Source organism: Pseudophryne corroboree, chromosome 9 (assembly GCF_028390025.1).
Source record: "Pseudophryne corroboree isolate aPseCor3 chromosome 9, aPseCor3.hap2, whole genome shotgun sequence".
Taxonomy (NCBI): domain Eukaryota; kingdom Metazoa; phylum Chordata; class Amphibia; order Anura; family Myobatrachidae; genus Pseudophryne; species Pseudophryne corroboree.
The window spans coordinates 296257879-296275194 of NC_086452.1; the positions used below are offsets into that span (position 1 = coordinate 296257879).

At 48.4% G+C, this 17316-nt stretch overlaps 1 protein-coding gene across 2 annotated transcripts in view; it reads right to left on the reverse strand.

Annotated features, from left to right (window-relative positions):
- Positions 1–17316, reverse strand: part of DDX47 (DEAD-box helicase 47) — a 268148-nt gene that overhangs the window by 105812 nt on the left and 145020 nt on the right. For both annotated transcript variants that reach the window (XM_063940384.1, XM_063940383.1), the window contains exon 8: positions 7001–7147. In XM_063940384.1, coding sequence (XP_063796454.1) covers positions 7001–7147 — 147 coding nt within the window. The remainder of the gene's footprint in view (positions 1–7000; positions 7148–17316) is intronic.

Sequence of the window (17316 nt, forward strand, 5' to 3'; positions counted from 1 at the left end):
ATCCCGGGTAAGACTCATACCAGCCACACCAATCACACCGTATAACTCGTGATACTATACCCAGTTAACAGTATGAACAATAACTGAGCCTCTCAACAGATGGCTCAACAATAACACTTTAGTTAAACAATAACTATATACAAGTATTGCAGACAATCCGCACTTGGGATGGGCGCCCAGCATCCACTACGGACTACGAGAAATAGATTTACCGGTGAGTAAAATCTTATTTTCTCTGACGTCCTAAGTGGATGCTGGGACTCCGTAAGGACCATGGGGATTATACCAAAGCTCCCAAACGGGCGGGAGAGTGCGGATGACTCTGCAGCACCGAATGGGCAAACTCAAGGTCCTCCTCAGCCAGGGTGTCAAACTTGTAGAATTTAGCAAATGTGTTTGACCCCGACCAAGTAGCTGCTCGGCAAAGTTGTAGAGCAGAGACCCCTCGGGCAGCCGCCCAAGAAGAGCCCACCTTCCTCGTGGAATGGGCTTTCACTGATTTAGGATGCGGCAGTCCAGCCGCAGAATGTGCAAGCAGAATCGTACTACAGATCCAGCGAGCAATAGTCTGCTTTGAAGTAGGAGCACCCAGCTTGTTGGGTGCGCACAGGATAAACAACGAGTCAGTTTTCCTGACACTAGCTGTCCTGGAAACATAAATTTTCAGGGCCCTGACTACGTCCAACAACTTGGAAGCCTCCAAGTCTTTAGTAGCCGCAGGCACCACGATAGGTTGGTTCAAATGAAAGGCTGATACCACCTTAGGGAGAAACTGGGGACGAGTCCTCAATTCTGCCCTATCCATATGGAAAATCAGATCAGGGCTTTTACATGACAAAGCCGCCAATTCTGACACACGCCTGGCCGAAGCCAAGGCCAACAGCATGACCACTTTCCACGTGAGATATTTTAATTCCACGGTTTTAAGTGGCTCAAACCAATGTGACTTTAGGAAATCCAACACCACGTTGAGATCCCAAGGTGCCACTGGAGGCACAAAAGGGGGCTGAACTTCAGGTAGTGAAGCCAGTTCTCTCTGGAAGAAAATCGATAGAGCCGAAATCTGGACCTTACTGGAACCCAATTTAAGGCCCATAGTCACCCCTGACTGTAGGAAGTGCAGAAAACGGCCCAGCTGAAATTCCTCCGTTGGGGCCTTCCTGGCCTCACACCACGCAACATATTTTCGCCAAATGCGGTGATAATGGTTTGCGGTCACTTCTTTCCTAGCTTTAATCAGCGTAGGAATGACTTCCTCCGGAATGCCCTTTTCCTTCAGGATCCGGCGTTCAACCGTCAAACGCAGCCGCGGTAAGTCTTGGAACAGACAGGGCCCCTGCTGCAGCAGGTCCTGTCTGAGCGGCAGAGGCCATGGGTCCTCTGAGATCATTTCTCGAAGTTCCGGGTACCAAGCTCTTCTTGGCCAATCCGGAACAATGAGTATAGTTCTTACTCCTCTTCTCCTTATTATCCTCAGTACCTTGGGTATGAGAGGAAGAGGAGGGAACACATAAACCGACCGGTACACCCACGGTGTCACTAGAGCGTCCACAGCTATCGCCTGCGGGTCTCTTGACCTGGCGCAATATCTTTCTAGCTTTTTGTTTAGGCGGGACGCCATCATGTCCACCTGTGGCCTTTCCCAACGGTTTACAATCAGTTGGAAGACTTCTGGATGAAGTCCCCACTCTCCCGGGTGGAGGTCGTGCCTGCTGAGGAAGTCTACTTCCCAGTTGTCCACTCCCGGAATGAACACTGCTGACAGTGCTAACACGTGATTTTCCGCCCATCGGAGAATCCTTGTGGCTTCTGCCATCGCCATCCTGCTTCTTGTGCCGCCCTGTCGGTTTACATGGGCGACTGCCGTGATGTTGTCTGACTGGATCAGTACCGGCTGGTTTTGAAGCAGGGGTTTTGCCTGACTTAGGGCATTGTAAATGGCCCTCAGTTCCAGAATATTTATGTGTAGGGAAGTCTCCTGACTTGACCATAGTCCTTGGAAGTTTCTTCCCTGTGTGACTGCCCCCCAGCCTCGAAGGCTGGCATCCGTGGTCACCAGGACCCAGTCCTGTATGCCGAATCTGCGGCCCTCTTGAAGATGAGCACTTTGCAGCCACCACAGCAGAGACACCCTGGTCCTTGGAGACAGGGTTATCAGCCGATGCATCTGAAGATGCGATCCGGACCACTTGTCCAACAGGTCCCACTGAAAAGTCCTTGCATGGAACCTGCCGAATGGAATTGCTTCGTAAGAAGCTACCATCTTTCCCAGGACTCGCGTGCAGTGATGCACCGACACCTGTTTTGGTTTTAGGAGGCCTCTGACTAGAGATGACAGCTCCCTGGCCTTCTCCTCCGGGAGAAACACTTATTTCTGTTCTGTGTCCAGAACCATCCCCAGGAACAGTAGACGTGTCGTAGGAACCAGCTGTGACTTTGGAATATTTAGAATCCAACCGTGCTGTAGTAGCACCTCCCAAGATAGTGCTACCCCGACCAACAACTGCTCCCTGGACCTCGCCTTTATCAGGAGGAGATCTTCCAAGTACGGGATAATTAAAACTCCCTTTTTTCGAAGGAGTATCATCATTTCGGCCATTACCTTGGTAAATACCCTCGGTGCCGTGGACAGACCAAACGGCAACGTCTGGAATTGGTAATGACAATCCTGTACCACAAATCTGAGGTACTCCTGGTGAGGATGGTAAATGGGGACATGCAGGTAAGCATCCTTGATGTCCAGTGATACCATGTAATCCCCCTCGTCCAGGCTTGCAATAACCGCCCTGAGCGATTCCATCTTGAACTTGAATTTTTTTATTTATGTGTTCAAGAATTTCAAATTTAAAATGGGTCTCAACGAACCGTCCGGTTTTGGTACCACAAACATTGTGGAATAGTAACCCCGTCCTTGTTGAAGGAGGGGCACCTTGACTATCACCTGCTGGGAATACAGCTTGTGCATTGCCTCTAACACTGCCTCCCTGCCTGAGGGAGTTGTAGGCAAGGCAGATTTGAGGAAACGGCGGGGGGGGGGGGGGGGGGGGTTGGGGGAGACGTCTCGTATTCCAGCTTGTACCCCTGAGATACTACTTGAAGGATCCAGGGATCCCACTGAGTGCTGAAGTTTTTGAGACAGGCCCCCACCGTACCTGGCTCCGCCTGTGGAGCCCCAGCGTCATGCGGCGGACTTGGAGGAAGCGGGGAGGACTTTTGCTCCTGGGAACTGGCTGTATGCTGCAGCTTTTTCCCTCTACCTCTGCCTCTGGCCAGAAAGGACGCGCCTTTAACCCGCTTGCCCTTATGGGGCCGAAAGGACTGTACCTGATAATACGGTGCTTTCTTTGGCTGTGAGGGAACATGGGGTAAAAATGCCGACTTCCCAGCTGTTGCTGTGGAAACGAGGTCCGAGAGACCATCCCCGAACAACTCCTCACCCTTATAAGGCAAAACTTCCATGTGCCTTTTAGAATCTGCATCACCTGTCCACTGCCGAGTCCATAACCCTCTCCTGGCAGAAATGGACATTGCACTTATTTTAGATGCCAGCCGGCAAATATCCCTCTGTGCATCTCTCATGTATAAGACTGCGTCTTTAATATGCTCTACGGTTAGCAATATAGTGTCCCTGTCTAGGGTATCAATATTTTCCGACAGGGAATCTGACCACGCAGCTGCAGCACTGCACATCCATGCTGAAGCAATAGCTGGTCTCAGTATAATACCTGTGTGTGTATATACAGACTTCAGGATAGCCTCCTGCTTCCTATCAGCAGGCTCCTTTAGGGCGGCTGTATCCGGAGACGGTAGTGCCACCTTCTTTGACAAGCGTGTGAGCGCTTTATCCACCCTAGGGGATGTTTCCTAACGTGACCTATCCTCTGGCGGGAAAGGGTACGTCATTAGTAACCTTTTAGAAATTACCAGTTTCTTATCGGGGGAAGCCCACGCTTCTTCACACACTTCATTTAATTCCTCAGATGGGGGGAAAAACTACTGGTAGTTTTTTCTCTCCAAACATAATACCCTTTTTTGTGGTTCCTGGGGTAACATCAGAAATGTGCAACACATTTTTCATTGCCTCAATCATGTAATGTGTGGCCCTATTGGAAGTTACATTAGTCTCATCGTCGTCGACACTGGAGTCAGTATCCGTGTCGACATCTGTGTCTGCCATCTGAGGTAGCGGGCGTTTTAGAGCCCCTGATGGCTTTTGAGACGCCTGGGCAGGCACAGGCTGAGAAGCCGGCTGTCCCATATTTGGTATGTCGTCAAACCTTTTATGTAAGGAGTTGACACTTTCACGTAATTCCTTCCACAAGTCCATCCACTCAGGTGTCGGCTCCGCAGGGGGTGACATCCCATTTATCGGCATCTGCTCCGCCTCCACATAAGCCTCCTCATCAAACATGTCGACACAGCCGTACCGACACCGCACACACACACAGGGAATGCTCTGACAGAGGACAGGACCCCACAAAGCCCTTTGGGGAGACAGAGAGAGAGTATGCCAGCACACACCAGAGCGCTATATAACACAGGGATGAACACTATAACTGAGTGATTTTCCCTTATAGCTGCTTATATATATACTACTGCGCTTAAATTTCGTGCCCCCCCTCTCTTTTTTGCCCTTTGTAGTCTTGAAACTGCAGGGAAGAGCCTGGGAGCGATCCTTCCAGCGGAGCTGTGAGGGAAAAATGGCGCCAGTGTGCTGAGGGAGATAGCCCCGCCCCTTTTTCGGCGGGCTTCTCCCGCTTTTTTATGGATCTCTGGCAGGGGTATTTTTCACATATATAGCCTCTAGGACTATATATTGTGATTTTTTTGCCAGCCAAGGTGTTAATATTGCTGCTCAGGGCGCCCCCCCCCCCCCCAGCACCCTGCACCCATCAGTGACCGGAGTGTGAGGTGTGCATGAGGAGCAATGGCGCACAGCTGCAGTGCTGTGCGCTACCTTGTTGAAGACCGAAGTCTTCTGCCGCCGATTTTCAGGACCATCTTCTTGCTTCTGGCTCTGTAAGGGGGACGGCGGCGCAGCTCCGGGACCGGAAGATCGAGGTCGGGCCCTGTGTTCGATCCCTCTGGAGCTAATGGTGTCCAGTAGCCTAAGAAGCCCAAGCTAGCTGCAAGCAGGTAGGTTCGCTTCTTCTCCCCTTAGTCCCTCGTAGCAGTGAGTCTGTTGCCAGCAGATCTCACTGAAAATAAAAAAACCTAAAATATACTTTCTTTTCTAGGAGCTCAGGAGAGCCCCTAGTGTGCATCCAGCTCAGCCGGGCACAAGATTCTGACTGAGGTCTGGAGGAGGGTCATAGAGGGAGGAGCCAGTGCACACCAGGTAGACCAAAAGCTTTCTTTTAGTTGTGCCCAGTCTCCTGCGGAGCCGCTATTCCCCATGGTCCTTACGGAGTCCCAGCATCCACGACGGACTACGAGAAATAGATTTACCGGTGAGTAAAATCTTATTTTTTCTGCTGCGGGGTACACTGTGCTCCACAAGGATTAACATCGGGGTGTAGAGTAGGATCTTGATCCGAGGCACCAACAGGCTCAAAGCTTTTGACTGTTCCCTTACGGAGTCCCAGCATCCACTTAGGACGTCAGAGAAAACAAGTATCCCTGAGGATTTGAAAACTACATGGTGGTAGATAATTCAGAGATCTCGGTTGCATATGTTTGTAAAGATATGCTAAGCCTCCAGTCCAATTTCACGGCATCTCTGCTAGAGGAGGTCCCTAATACTAAGTCTAAGTCTGAGGCGCAGAAATCCACAAGCGGACGAGGGTCAGCTACCCCAGAGCAGCACACCAGTGAAAAGCTAAAGTGCTAGTGAATGAGAAAGAAAGACAGAAAATAAATAAAAAGACAGAAAGTATTACCTCCAGTATCAGAGACGCCATGAAGTTGGTCTGGAGACTTGCCATATCTGTCTATCTATCTACACACACCTATAATACACACACACACACACACACACACGCATGCAGTGGAGATCTCTGATTTTATCTACCACCATGTCATTTTCAAATCCTGTTGCTGATGTCAGAGTACTGCCTCACAGCTACAAGCTGACTCTGTTTTTTCACCAGTAGCAACACATAACCAATGAAAACCAGGCTCCAGTCTAGGGGCTTAACGCAAGTCTTGTCCCCTTGCAGATTCCTTCAGGGAGCATTCTAATGCTGTGGTAGCACAAGTAGTCCAGTCACTACTGAAGGCAGGAGTAAATGATCTCTCCCCACTAGAGTCCTCACCAGAATCCCCCTGACAAGACTGCAAAAACCCTACAGGGTGGGGAGTTACCTATTCTAGCATGTTTTCCTGATGTTGCGGCACCTTGCAGATGGCATGTCCCCTGTGCCAGTAATATGAGCATCAGCCTCTGGTCATTTGTTTCAAGCAGGGATCCGGCTTGTACCAGTCACCAAATGACCACTCCAGGGAGTGATAAGTTGAAAATATTGTAGATTTTAGTGCCATATCAGCATTCTACACCTTTGCAATATTTATACCAGAACATTATGCGATTGCTGCTAAATGAATGAGCCTCTGATCTGAAATCAAGTTCTGTGGGTTCTAGGAAATGGTATGTCATGAGATTATATTTATACGGTAGTAGTCATTTCTACTATGTGTTTTTTGGTGTGTATTTAACCATACATAATGTAAATTTAAGTCTATTGCTGTTTATACTGTACACCTTCTAGTATCTTTTCTATAAGTGCAGCACTAATCCTACTTTATTGTTCATGTTTAGGACAAGTACCAATTGTTCTTAGCAGGGAAGGCGTTAAATGACCCACAAGTCTGTGCCACAGCTATCCTCAACACAGACCAAGTAGCAAAGCACAACAAATGAGGGTGTGGAGAACGGCTTTTCTTATCTACATTATTAATATGATAATCTCAAAATGTCAGGCTATGCTTGGCTAGACAACTTGTTCTCACATAAACGTGTGTGAGGCTAGAAGATGGATCTAGATCACCATAACAATTTCACCTGAGTCATTTGGCCATGAAGAGGAATGGCTGTGAATCCCAGACTACGCAGTAACAGGGCCATGCGATGTGTGTTGTTACATGTGCTGCAGAAGATCATGAAGGTGTTCCCTGCCAGTTCATTCAAGATGTACACAAGATAACTGTCCTGAAAGTAAAAGCCCAGGGAGAAAAAAAAAAAATTGTTAGAAAAGAATACCAGCATAAGAAACATTTCCCTATAGCAGTGGTACCCAAACTTTCTTCAATTGCAGAGTATCAGCATTTTTTTCGTGGTACCCCTAGTTCACAATTTCTTACTGAGATATTCAGCTAAATAATTAATATAAGTAAATTGTACTTATCTCTCATTCTTAGGTTCAGTAACAGGGTGGTGGACAGGGTTACATTTTTATTTTACCATATATTTATTTCTCTGACGTCCTAGTGGATGCTGGGTACTCCGTAAGGACCATGGGGTATAGACGGGCTCCGCAGGAGACTGGGCACTCTTAAAAGAAAGATTAGCCCCTTTGTTTTAACGAAGCCAAGCTTATAGTACTCGCAAAACCGGGCAAAGACCCTGCCCAAGTAGGGTCATACCGTCCCATTTCACTCCTCAATCAGGACTTTAAAATATTGACCAAAATCATAGCTAATAGGTTGCAAGCCTACCTACCCCGCCTTATCTCACCCGCGCAGATGGGGTTTGTCAAGGGTAGACAATCCACACGAGGAGTGCGGGCGGCCCTGACTGCGATATCTCATACCCGCTTCAATCAGGCCAAAAACAACATCATTGTGAATTTGGACGCAGAGAAGGCGTTTGATAAAATTGCCTGGCCTCACCTAACCCGAGTACTCGCCCACCAGGGATTCGGCACAGCGTTTTGCAACTTGGTACAGACCTTGTACAATAACCCAGTGGCACAGGTCTTAATCAACAATGTGACATCTCCACCCTTCACGTTGGAAAGAGGCACTAGACAAGGATGCCCCTTATCCCCCCTCCTTTTTGATCTGGCATTAGAACCTCTTATACGCCACATTCTGCTACACCCAAACTATAGGGGCATCGAGGTGGGTACACAGGAATTACGGGTGGTGGCATTCGCAGATGACCTCCTCCTTTTTATGTCAGACCCTCACCGTACGATCCCACAGCTGATTGCTGTGATTGATCGTTTCTCCTCTTTTGCAGGGTTTTCCATTAATTACAATAAGTCGGAGGCACTGGCCATATACGGACAGGCGAGATTGGGTTGGGGGACCACTTTTCCCTTTAAATGGGCGAATACACACATTACCTATCTAGGCATTGCACTCCCTACCCACCCCTGCCACCTGTATAGGCTTAATATCACCCCGGTCCTCCATAAGATTAGAACCGAACTTGGTCTCTGGCAATCCCTCCCCCTTAACATGCTAGGGAGATGTAACCTATTTAAGATGGCCAGCTTCCCAAAACTCCTCTATGTTCTACAGATGACCCCCCTTCTATTATCCAAGTCGGATATATCTTCTCTGAATACCTCTATCTCCAGATACATCTGGGCTGGCAAACGTCCAAGGATTAGCATGAAAAAATTGTACCAGACGGTATCTAGAGGAGGAATCAATCTACCTGATGTTAAACAATACAATCTTGCGTGCCTCCTCCGCATTGCTATGGACTGGCTTGGAGACAATAATTACTACACGGACTCCAACCTAGACTCTCAACTCTGCGCCCCCTTGTCCCTTGGTTATCTTCTTCATGCCAAACCCTCCAAGTTGGCGCTACATATCACCACTAATTAATTACTACTCCCCATAATACAGGCGTGGCAAATGGCGAGGAAATCTCTCAAACTTCAACACTTATACTCACTCTCGATGCCCCTTGTAGGCAACCTGGAGTTTCAGGAAGGAGAGGCTCTACAACCCTTCATTGCCTGGCACTCTCTTGGTATCCGCAACCTACGCAACTTGCTTAATTCCTCCCGCGTCCTGCTGTCTTTCGCGGAGGCACGAGAAAAATATGGCCTGCCCCCTCACCACGAGTTTGCCTACTTCCAGGCAATACATTATCTTAAAAATGTACTTTCGAAATTGACAGGGAATGATTTTCTTAACTCTCTAGATACATTACTCCAATCAACATGCTACTCTATATCAACCATATATACACGTATTCGTCATGAACTCATCCCTGACACGGACCTTCCAGAGCTGTCCCAATGGTCCTCCCACATTTCAACGGTAACCCCTGAATCCCTCCTAAATCACTTTCAACTCACCCTAAAACTTATCCCTGCAAGCCCCTATCAAGAGATGGCCTATAAAATGCCCCATAGGGCATACATCTCACCTAAACGCCGATCTTTGATGGGCATCTCAGAAGACAACAAATGCACTAAATGCTCAATGGAGGGGGCCAACCTCTTCCATTGTTTCTGGGACTGTACTCTGGTGTCACGGTTTTGGCATGAGGTACATTATTATGGAACCACCTCCTTAGGCATATCCTTTAGTTGCACTGTTTCTTGGGCATTGTTTGGGTGTTTGACCGACCAGCCAGACATCCCCAGGTCTAACAAAAAACTACTTATGATATTATCTGCGGCTGGCAGGAAGGCAATCCTACAACAATGGATCCACAACATACCTCCTAATCTTTCGATGGTGACCTCTAGATTATTTTTTCTATTCACCATGGACTGGCTGGAGGCCTCTATCCATAAGGAGAGGCTCACCCCTGCCCTGTTCCAATGCTGGGACACATACATTTTGACACTCCCCCTACACACTAAACAAGCCATTGACAAATGCTTTCAATCTACCTCATGGTACCTCCTCCACACATTAGCCCAACCTAACCCCTAGAACATCTGATTTGCCCTCTCTCCTCTCCTTTTTCCGGACCCCTCCTCCGCTCCGTTCTATTTTCAATAGTCTACCGGGTTGACTAGAAATATGGACCCTCGATATGGGAAGATTGCTCTGTGGATGGATCGACGGCCCGTGTCCCATAGTAGGCATTATATGTTAGTTTATTTTCTTATGTTCTAGATATTATGTATATGTTTAGGGAATTCGAAATACTCTGACCATATTGGCGGAGAACCGATGTTTAAACCACCTCTTTTCATCTATAGTCTGCGACACTTGGAGATCTAAAGCACGTTCTCAATTCCCTGATATCCTTAGTTATACATAAGTTACCTTTCTTGGAAGGGTACGAAGGTTTTATGTAGAGAAAAGTTTGAAAATATGTTTTGATCTCTACCAGGTTTTATATGAGACTGAATTATCTGTAACTTCCTGTCTTTTGTCTAGAGGCTTATATATAGTGCATATTATGTTGTACAATGCTAACTATATATTCCATTCGATGTCTCGAAATGCTATATATCTACTCTGTATGGTGTGAGATTATAAATAAAAATAATTTGAAAAAAAAAAAAAAAAAAAGAAAGATTAGGTACTATATCTGGTGTGCACTGGCTCCTCCCTCTATGCCCCTCCTCCAGACCTCAGTTAGTATCTGTGCCCGGCCAGAGCTGGATGCACCCTAGGGGCTCTCCTGAGCTTCTTAGAAAAGAAAGTATTTGTTAGGTTTTTTATTTTCAGTGAGATCTGCTGGCAACAGACTCACTGCTACGTGGGACTGAGGGGAGAGAAGCGAACCTACCTGCTTGCAGCTAGCTTGGGCTTCTAAGGCTACTGGACACCATTAGCTCCAGAGGGATCGAACACAGGCCCAGTCCTCGATCTTCCGGTCCCGGAGCCGCGCCGCCGTCCCCCTAGCAGAGCCAGAAGAACGAAGAGAAGTTGAAAATCGGCGGCTGAAGACTCCGGTCTTCATTAAGGTAGCGCACAGCACTGCAGCTGTGCGCCATTGCTCCCTTAGCACACCACACACTCTGGTCACTGATGGGTGCAGGGCGCTGGGGGGTGGCGCCCTGGGCAGCAATTAGATTACCTTACTTGGCGAAAAGCACATAATACAGTCTGATAAACTGTATATGTGCATTAACCCCCGCCATTAAAGTACATAAAAGGACAGAAGCCCGCCGCTGAGGGGGCCGGGCCTTCTTCCTCAGCACACCGGCGCCATTTTCTCTTCACAGCTCAGCTGGAAGGAAGCTCCCCAGGCTCTCCCCTGCAGTATCCTGGTACACAAAGGGTAAAAAAAGAGAGGGGGGGCACATAAATTTAGGCGCAAAACTGTGTATATAAGCTGCTATAGGGGAAAAATCACTCAGTATAGTGTACATCCCTGTATTATATAGCGCTGTGGTGTGTGCTGGCATACTCTCTCTCTGTCTCTCCAAAGGGCCTGGTGGGGAAACTGTCTTCAAATAGAGCATCCCCTGTGTGTGTGGTGTGTCGGTACGCGTGTGTCGACATGTCTGAGGTAAAAGGCTCCTCTAAGGAGGTGATAGAGCGGATAAGTGTGTGGGAGGGTGTCTCCGTCAACAACGCCGACACCTGTTTGGATATGTGTAAGTGCTGAGGTAAAATTATTGCACAAAAGGTTAGGGAACAGAAAGGAAATCTACCCTGGTCTGTCCCTATGTCACAGAGTCCTTCAGAGTCTCTCTATGCTCACTATCCAAAATAACAAAGTATCGACACGCAGTTTAACTCCACTGTCGACTACGATAATGCAAAGTTACAGCCAAGAGGGCTAAAAGATATTCAATATATGATTATTGGAATAAAAGATGATTTGCATATCACTGATGACTCATCTGTCCCTGACACGAGAGTACACGTTAAGGGGAAGAATGCTGAGGTAAATTTCCCTCCTCTCATGAGGAAAAAGAGCGGGAATCTCCAGACAAGAGACGGCAGCTTCCCACAAGAGAATTCTCAGGCTGTATCCTTTCCCCACTAGGGCCAGGATGTGTTTTGAATCTTCCCCTTGGGTGTCCTGTTTGCACTAGCTATTCTCAGGGATCCTGCAGATAGTGTGCACATTCTAGTATACTACCCAGACCGGCGATTGTGTCGACATGGGTTTATAGCGCTGTGGCAGCGTGGACAGGTACCTTATCAGCAGAGATTGAGACCCTAGTATGCATAAATATTTTAAGATGCTGTCTTAAGTGATAGATATATAATTATAAAGCATGCCCAAAGGGACATGAGTATACTGGGTCCTAGAGACAAAAGCTATGTCGATTTCTGCTTGACGTGTCCTGTAGAATATACATTGGACAGATGATGCCGACTTAAGTGGCATATGGAAGGCTGAGGATTGTGTGGAGAAGGGTTCTCGGACCTGGTCTCCACAGCTATAGCTGGTAATTCTGATATTTTGCCTTATATTCCTGCACAGCCTAGGAAAGCACGACATTATTAAATGCAGCTTTTCGAATAAAGAAACAAGAAAGTCTGAGGTGCGTCCTTTCCTGTCAGAGCCGGGGGCAGAGGAAAGAAGCTGTACAACACAGCTAGTCCCCAGGAACAGAAGTCCTCCCCGGCCTCTACAAAAATCCACCGCATGTCGCTGTGGCTCCACAGGCGGAGCTAGGCCCGGTGGGGACACGCCTTCGTAAGTTCAGCCACAAGTGGGTTCACTCCCTGTTAGATCCCTGGGCAATAGAAATTGTATCGCAGGGATACAGGCTGGACTGTGAGAAGATGCCCCCTCACCGAGGACCCAGCGGGCTTCCCCCCAAGAGAGGGAGTCAGTGTTAACTGCAATTCGTAAATTGTATCTTCAACAGGTGGTGGTCAAGGGTCCCCTCCTTCAACAAGAGGGTGTTATTATTCGACCATGTTATAATCCCGAAACCAGACGGTTCGGTTAGACCCATATTGAATTAAAATCCCTGAACATATACCTGAAAAGGTTCAGGTTCAAGATGGAATCGCTAAGAGCGGTCATTGCAAGCCTGAATGAATCGGGACATAAGGGATGCATACCTTCGTGTCCCCATTTATCCACCTCATCAGGCGTACCTCAGAATTGCGGTACGGGATTGTCATTACCAATTTCACCAAGGTAATGGCGGATATGATGGTGCTCCTGCGGAAGCAAGGTGTCACTATTATCACATACTTGGATGATCTCCTCATAAAAGCGAGATCAAGAGAGCAGTTGCTGGACAGCGTATCACCTTCTCTGGAAGTGAAACGGCAACACGACTGGATTCTATATATTCCGAAGTCGCAGTTGGTTCCTACAGCTCATTTGCCTCGCCTAGGCATGATCCTAGACACAGACCAGAAGAGGGTTTATCTCCCGATAGAGAGAGCTCAGGAGCTCATGACACTGGTCAGGAATCTATTGAAAACCAAAACAGGTGTCAGTGCATCACTGCACTCGAGTCCTGGGAAGGATGATGGCATCATACGAGGCCATCCCCTTCGGCTGGTTCCATGCAAGGACAATGGAACTTACTGGACAAGTGGTCCAGATCACATCTTCAGATGCATCGGTTAATCACCCTATCCCCCAGGGCCAGGGTGTCTCTCCTGTGGTGGCTGCGGAGTGCTCACCTTCTCGAGGGCCGCAGATTCGGCATTCAGGACTGGGTCCTGGTGACCACGGATGCAAGCCTCCGAGGGTGGGGGGCAGTTACACAGGGAAGAAAATTCCAAGGTTTGTGGTCAAGCCAACAGACTTGCCTTCACATCAATATCCTGGAACTAAGGGCCATATACAACGCCCTAAGTCAAGCGGAGTTCCTGCTTCGCGACCAACCGGTTCTGATCCAGTCAGACCGCAGGGGCTCATGTAAACCGCCAGGGCGGCACAAGGAGCAGGGTGGCGAGGGTAGAAGCCACCAGAATTCTTCGCTGGGCGGAGAATCAAGTAAGCGCACTGTCAGCAGTGTTCATTCCGGGAGTGGACATGACCTCCACCCGGGAAAGTGGTGACTTCATCAGGAAGTCTTCACGCAGTTTTGCAAATTGATGGAAACTGCCTCAGGTGGACTACATGGCGTCCCACCTCAATAAAAAGATAAAAAAGGTTTGACGCTGGGTCAAGGGACTCTCAGGCGATAGCTGTGGTCGCACTAGTAACACCGTGGGTGTTCCAGTCGGTCTATATATTCCCTCCTCTTCCTCTCAGACCCAAGGGCTGAGAATTGTAATAAACAGAGGAGTGTGAACAAATAAGAATTTACTTACCGATAATTCTATTTCTCGTAGTCCGTAGTGGATGCTGGGGACTCCGTCAGGACCATGGGGAATAGCGGCTCCGCAGGAGACAGGGCACAAAAATAAAGCTTTAGGATTAGGTGGTGTGTACTGGCTCCTCCCCCTATGACCCTCCTCCAAGCCTCAGTTAGGATACTGTGCCCGGACGAGCGTACACAATAAGGAAGGATATTGAACCCCGGGTAAGACTCATACCAGCCACACCAATCACACCGTATAACTTGTGATCTGAACCCAGTTAACAGTATGACAAACGTAGGAGCCTCTGAACAGACGGCTCACAACAAATAACAACCCGATTTTTTTGTAACAATAACTATGTACAAGTATTGCAGACAATCCGCACTTGGGATGGGCGCCCAGCATCCACTACGGACTACGAGAAATAGAGAAAATAAGAATTTACTTACCGATAATTCTAACGTCCTAAGTGGATGCTGGGGACTCCGTCAGGACCATGGGGATTATACCAAAGCTCCCAAACGGGCGGGAGAGTGCGGATGACTCTGCAGCACCGAATGAGAGAACTCAAGGTCCTCCTCAGCCAGGGTATCAAATTTGTAGAATTTTGCAAACGTGTTTGCCCCTGACCAAGTAGCAGCTCGGCAGAGTTGTAATGCCGAGACTCCCCGGGCAGCCGCCCAGGATGAGCCCACTTTCCTTGTGGAATGGGCCTTGACAGATTTAGGTTGTGGAAAGCCTGCCACAGAATGTGCAAGTTGAATTGTGCTACAAATCCAACGAGCAATCGTCTGCTTAGAAGCAGGAGCACCCATCTTGTTGGGTGCATACAATATAAGCAGTGAGTCAGACTTTCTGACTCCCGCCGTTCTTGAAATATATATTTTCAATGCCCGGACCACGTCCAACAACTTGGAATCCTCCAACTCGTTAGTAGCCGCAGGCACCACAATAGGCTGGTTCAGGTGAAACGCTGACACCACCTTAGGCAGAAAATGAGGACGCGTCCGCAGTTCTGCCCTGTCCGTATGGAAAATCAGATATGGGCTCTTATATGATAAAGCCGCCAATTCTGATACTCTCCTGGCTGAAGCCAGGGCCAGTAGCATGGTTACTTTCCATGTAAGATACTTCAGTTCCACCGATTTGAGCGGCTCAAACCAATGGGATTTGAGAAAATCCAAGACTACATTAAGATCCCACGGTGCCACTGGGGGCACAACCGGGGGCTGTATATGTAGTACTCCTTTTACAAAAGTCTGGACTTCAGGAACTGAAGCCAATTCTTTCTGGAAGAAAATCGACAGGGCCGAAATTTGAACCTTAATGGACCCCAATTTGAGGCCCATAGACAATCCTGTTTGCAGGAAATGTAGGAATCGACCCAGTTGAAATTCCTCCGTGGGGGCCTTCCTGGCCTCACACCACGCAACATATTTTCTCCAAATGCGGTGATAATGTTGTGCAGTCACCTCCTTCCTGGCTTTTACCAGTGTAGGAATGACCTCTTCCGGAATGCCTTTTTCGCTTAGAATTCGGCGTTCAACCGCCATGCCGTCAAACGCAGCCGCGGTAAGTCTTGGAATAGACACGGTCCCTGCTGAAGCAGGTCCCGTCTTAGAGGTAGAGGCCACGGATCGTCCGTGAGCATCTCTTGAAGTTCCGGGTACCAAGTTCTTCTTGGCCAATCCGGAGCCACTAGTATCGTTCTTACTCCCTTTTGCCGTATAATTCTCAGTACTTTTGGTATGAGAGGCAGAGGAGGGAACACATACACTGACTGGAACACCCACGGTGTTACCAGAGCGTCCACAGCTATTGCCTGAGGATCTCTTGACCTGGCGCAATACCTGTCCAGTTTTTTGTTGAGGCGGGACGCCATCATATCCACCATTGGTTTTTCCCAACGGTTCACAATCATGTGGAAGACTTCTGGATGAAGTCCCCACTCTCCCGGGTGTAGATCGTGTCTGCTGAGGAAGTCTGCTTCCCAGTTGTCCACTCCCGGAATGAATACTGCTGACAGTGCTATCACATGATCTTCCGCCCAGCGAAGAATCCTTGCAGCTTCTGCCATTGCGGTCCTGCTTCTTGTGCCGCCCTGTCTGTTTACGTGGGCGACTGCCGTGATGTTGTCCGACTGGATCAACACCGGCTGACCCTGAAGCAGGGGTTTTGCCAGACTTAGAGCATTGTAAATCGCTCTTAGCTCCAGTATATTTATGTGAAGAGACATCTCCAGGCTTGACCATACTCCCTGGAAGTTTCTTCCTTGTGTGACCGCTCCCCAGCCTCTCAGACTGGCATCCGTGGTCACCAGGACCCAGTCCTGTATGCCGAATCTGCGGCCCTCTAACAGATGAGCACTCTGCAACCACCACAGAAGAGACACCCTTGTCCGTGGCGATAAGGTTATCCGCTGATGCATCTGCAGATGCGATCCGGACCATTTGTCCAGCAGATCCCACTGAAAAGTTTGTGCGTGGAATCTGCCGAATGGAATCGCTTCGTAAGAAGCCACCATCTTTCCCAGGACTCTTGTGCATTGATGCACAGACACTGTCCCTGGTTTTAGGAGGTTCCTGACAAGTTCGGATAACTCCCTGGCTTTCTCCTCCGGAAGAAACACCTTTTTCTGAACCGTGTCCAGAATCATTCCCAGGAACAGCAGACGTGTCGTCGGGGTCAACTGAGATTTTGGAAAATTCAGAATCCACCCGTGTTGTTGCAGCACTAGTTGGGTTAGTGCTACTCCGTCTTCCAGCTGTTCTCTGGACCTTGCCCTTATCAGGAGATCGTCCAAGTAAGGGATAATTAATACGCCTCTTCTTCGTAGAAGGATCATCATTTCGGCCATTACCTTGGTAAAGACCCGAGGTGCCGTGGACAATCCAAACGGCAGCGTCTGAAACTGATAATGACAGTTTTGCACCACGAACCTGAGGTACCCTTGATGTGAAGGGCAAATTGGGACATGCAGGTAAGCATCCTTTATGTCCAGGGACACCATAAAGTCCCCTTCTTCCAGATTCGCTATCACTGCTCTGAGTGACTCCATCTTGAACTTGAATTTTTGTATGTACAGGTTCAAAGATTTCAGATTTAGAATAGGTCTTACCGAGCCGTCCGGCTTCGGTACCACAAATAGCGTGGAGTAATACCCCTTTCCCTGTTGTAGGAGGGGTACCTTGACTATCACCTGCTGAGAAAACAGCTTGT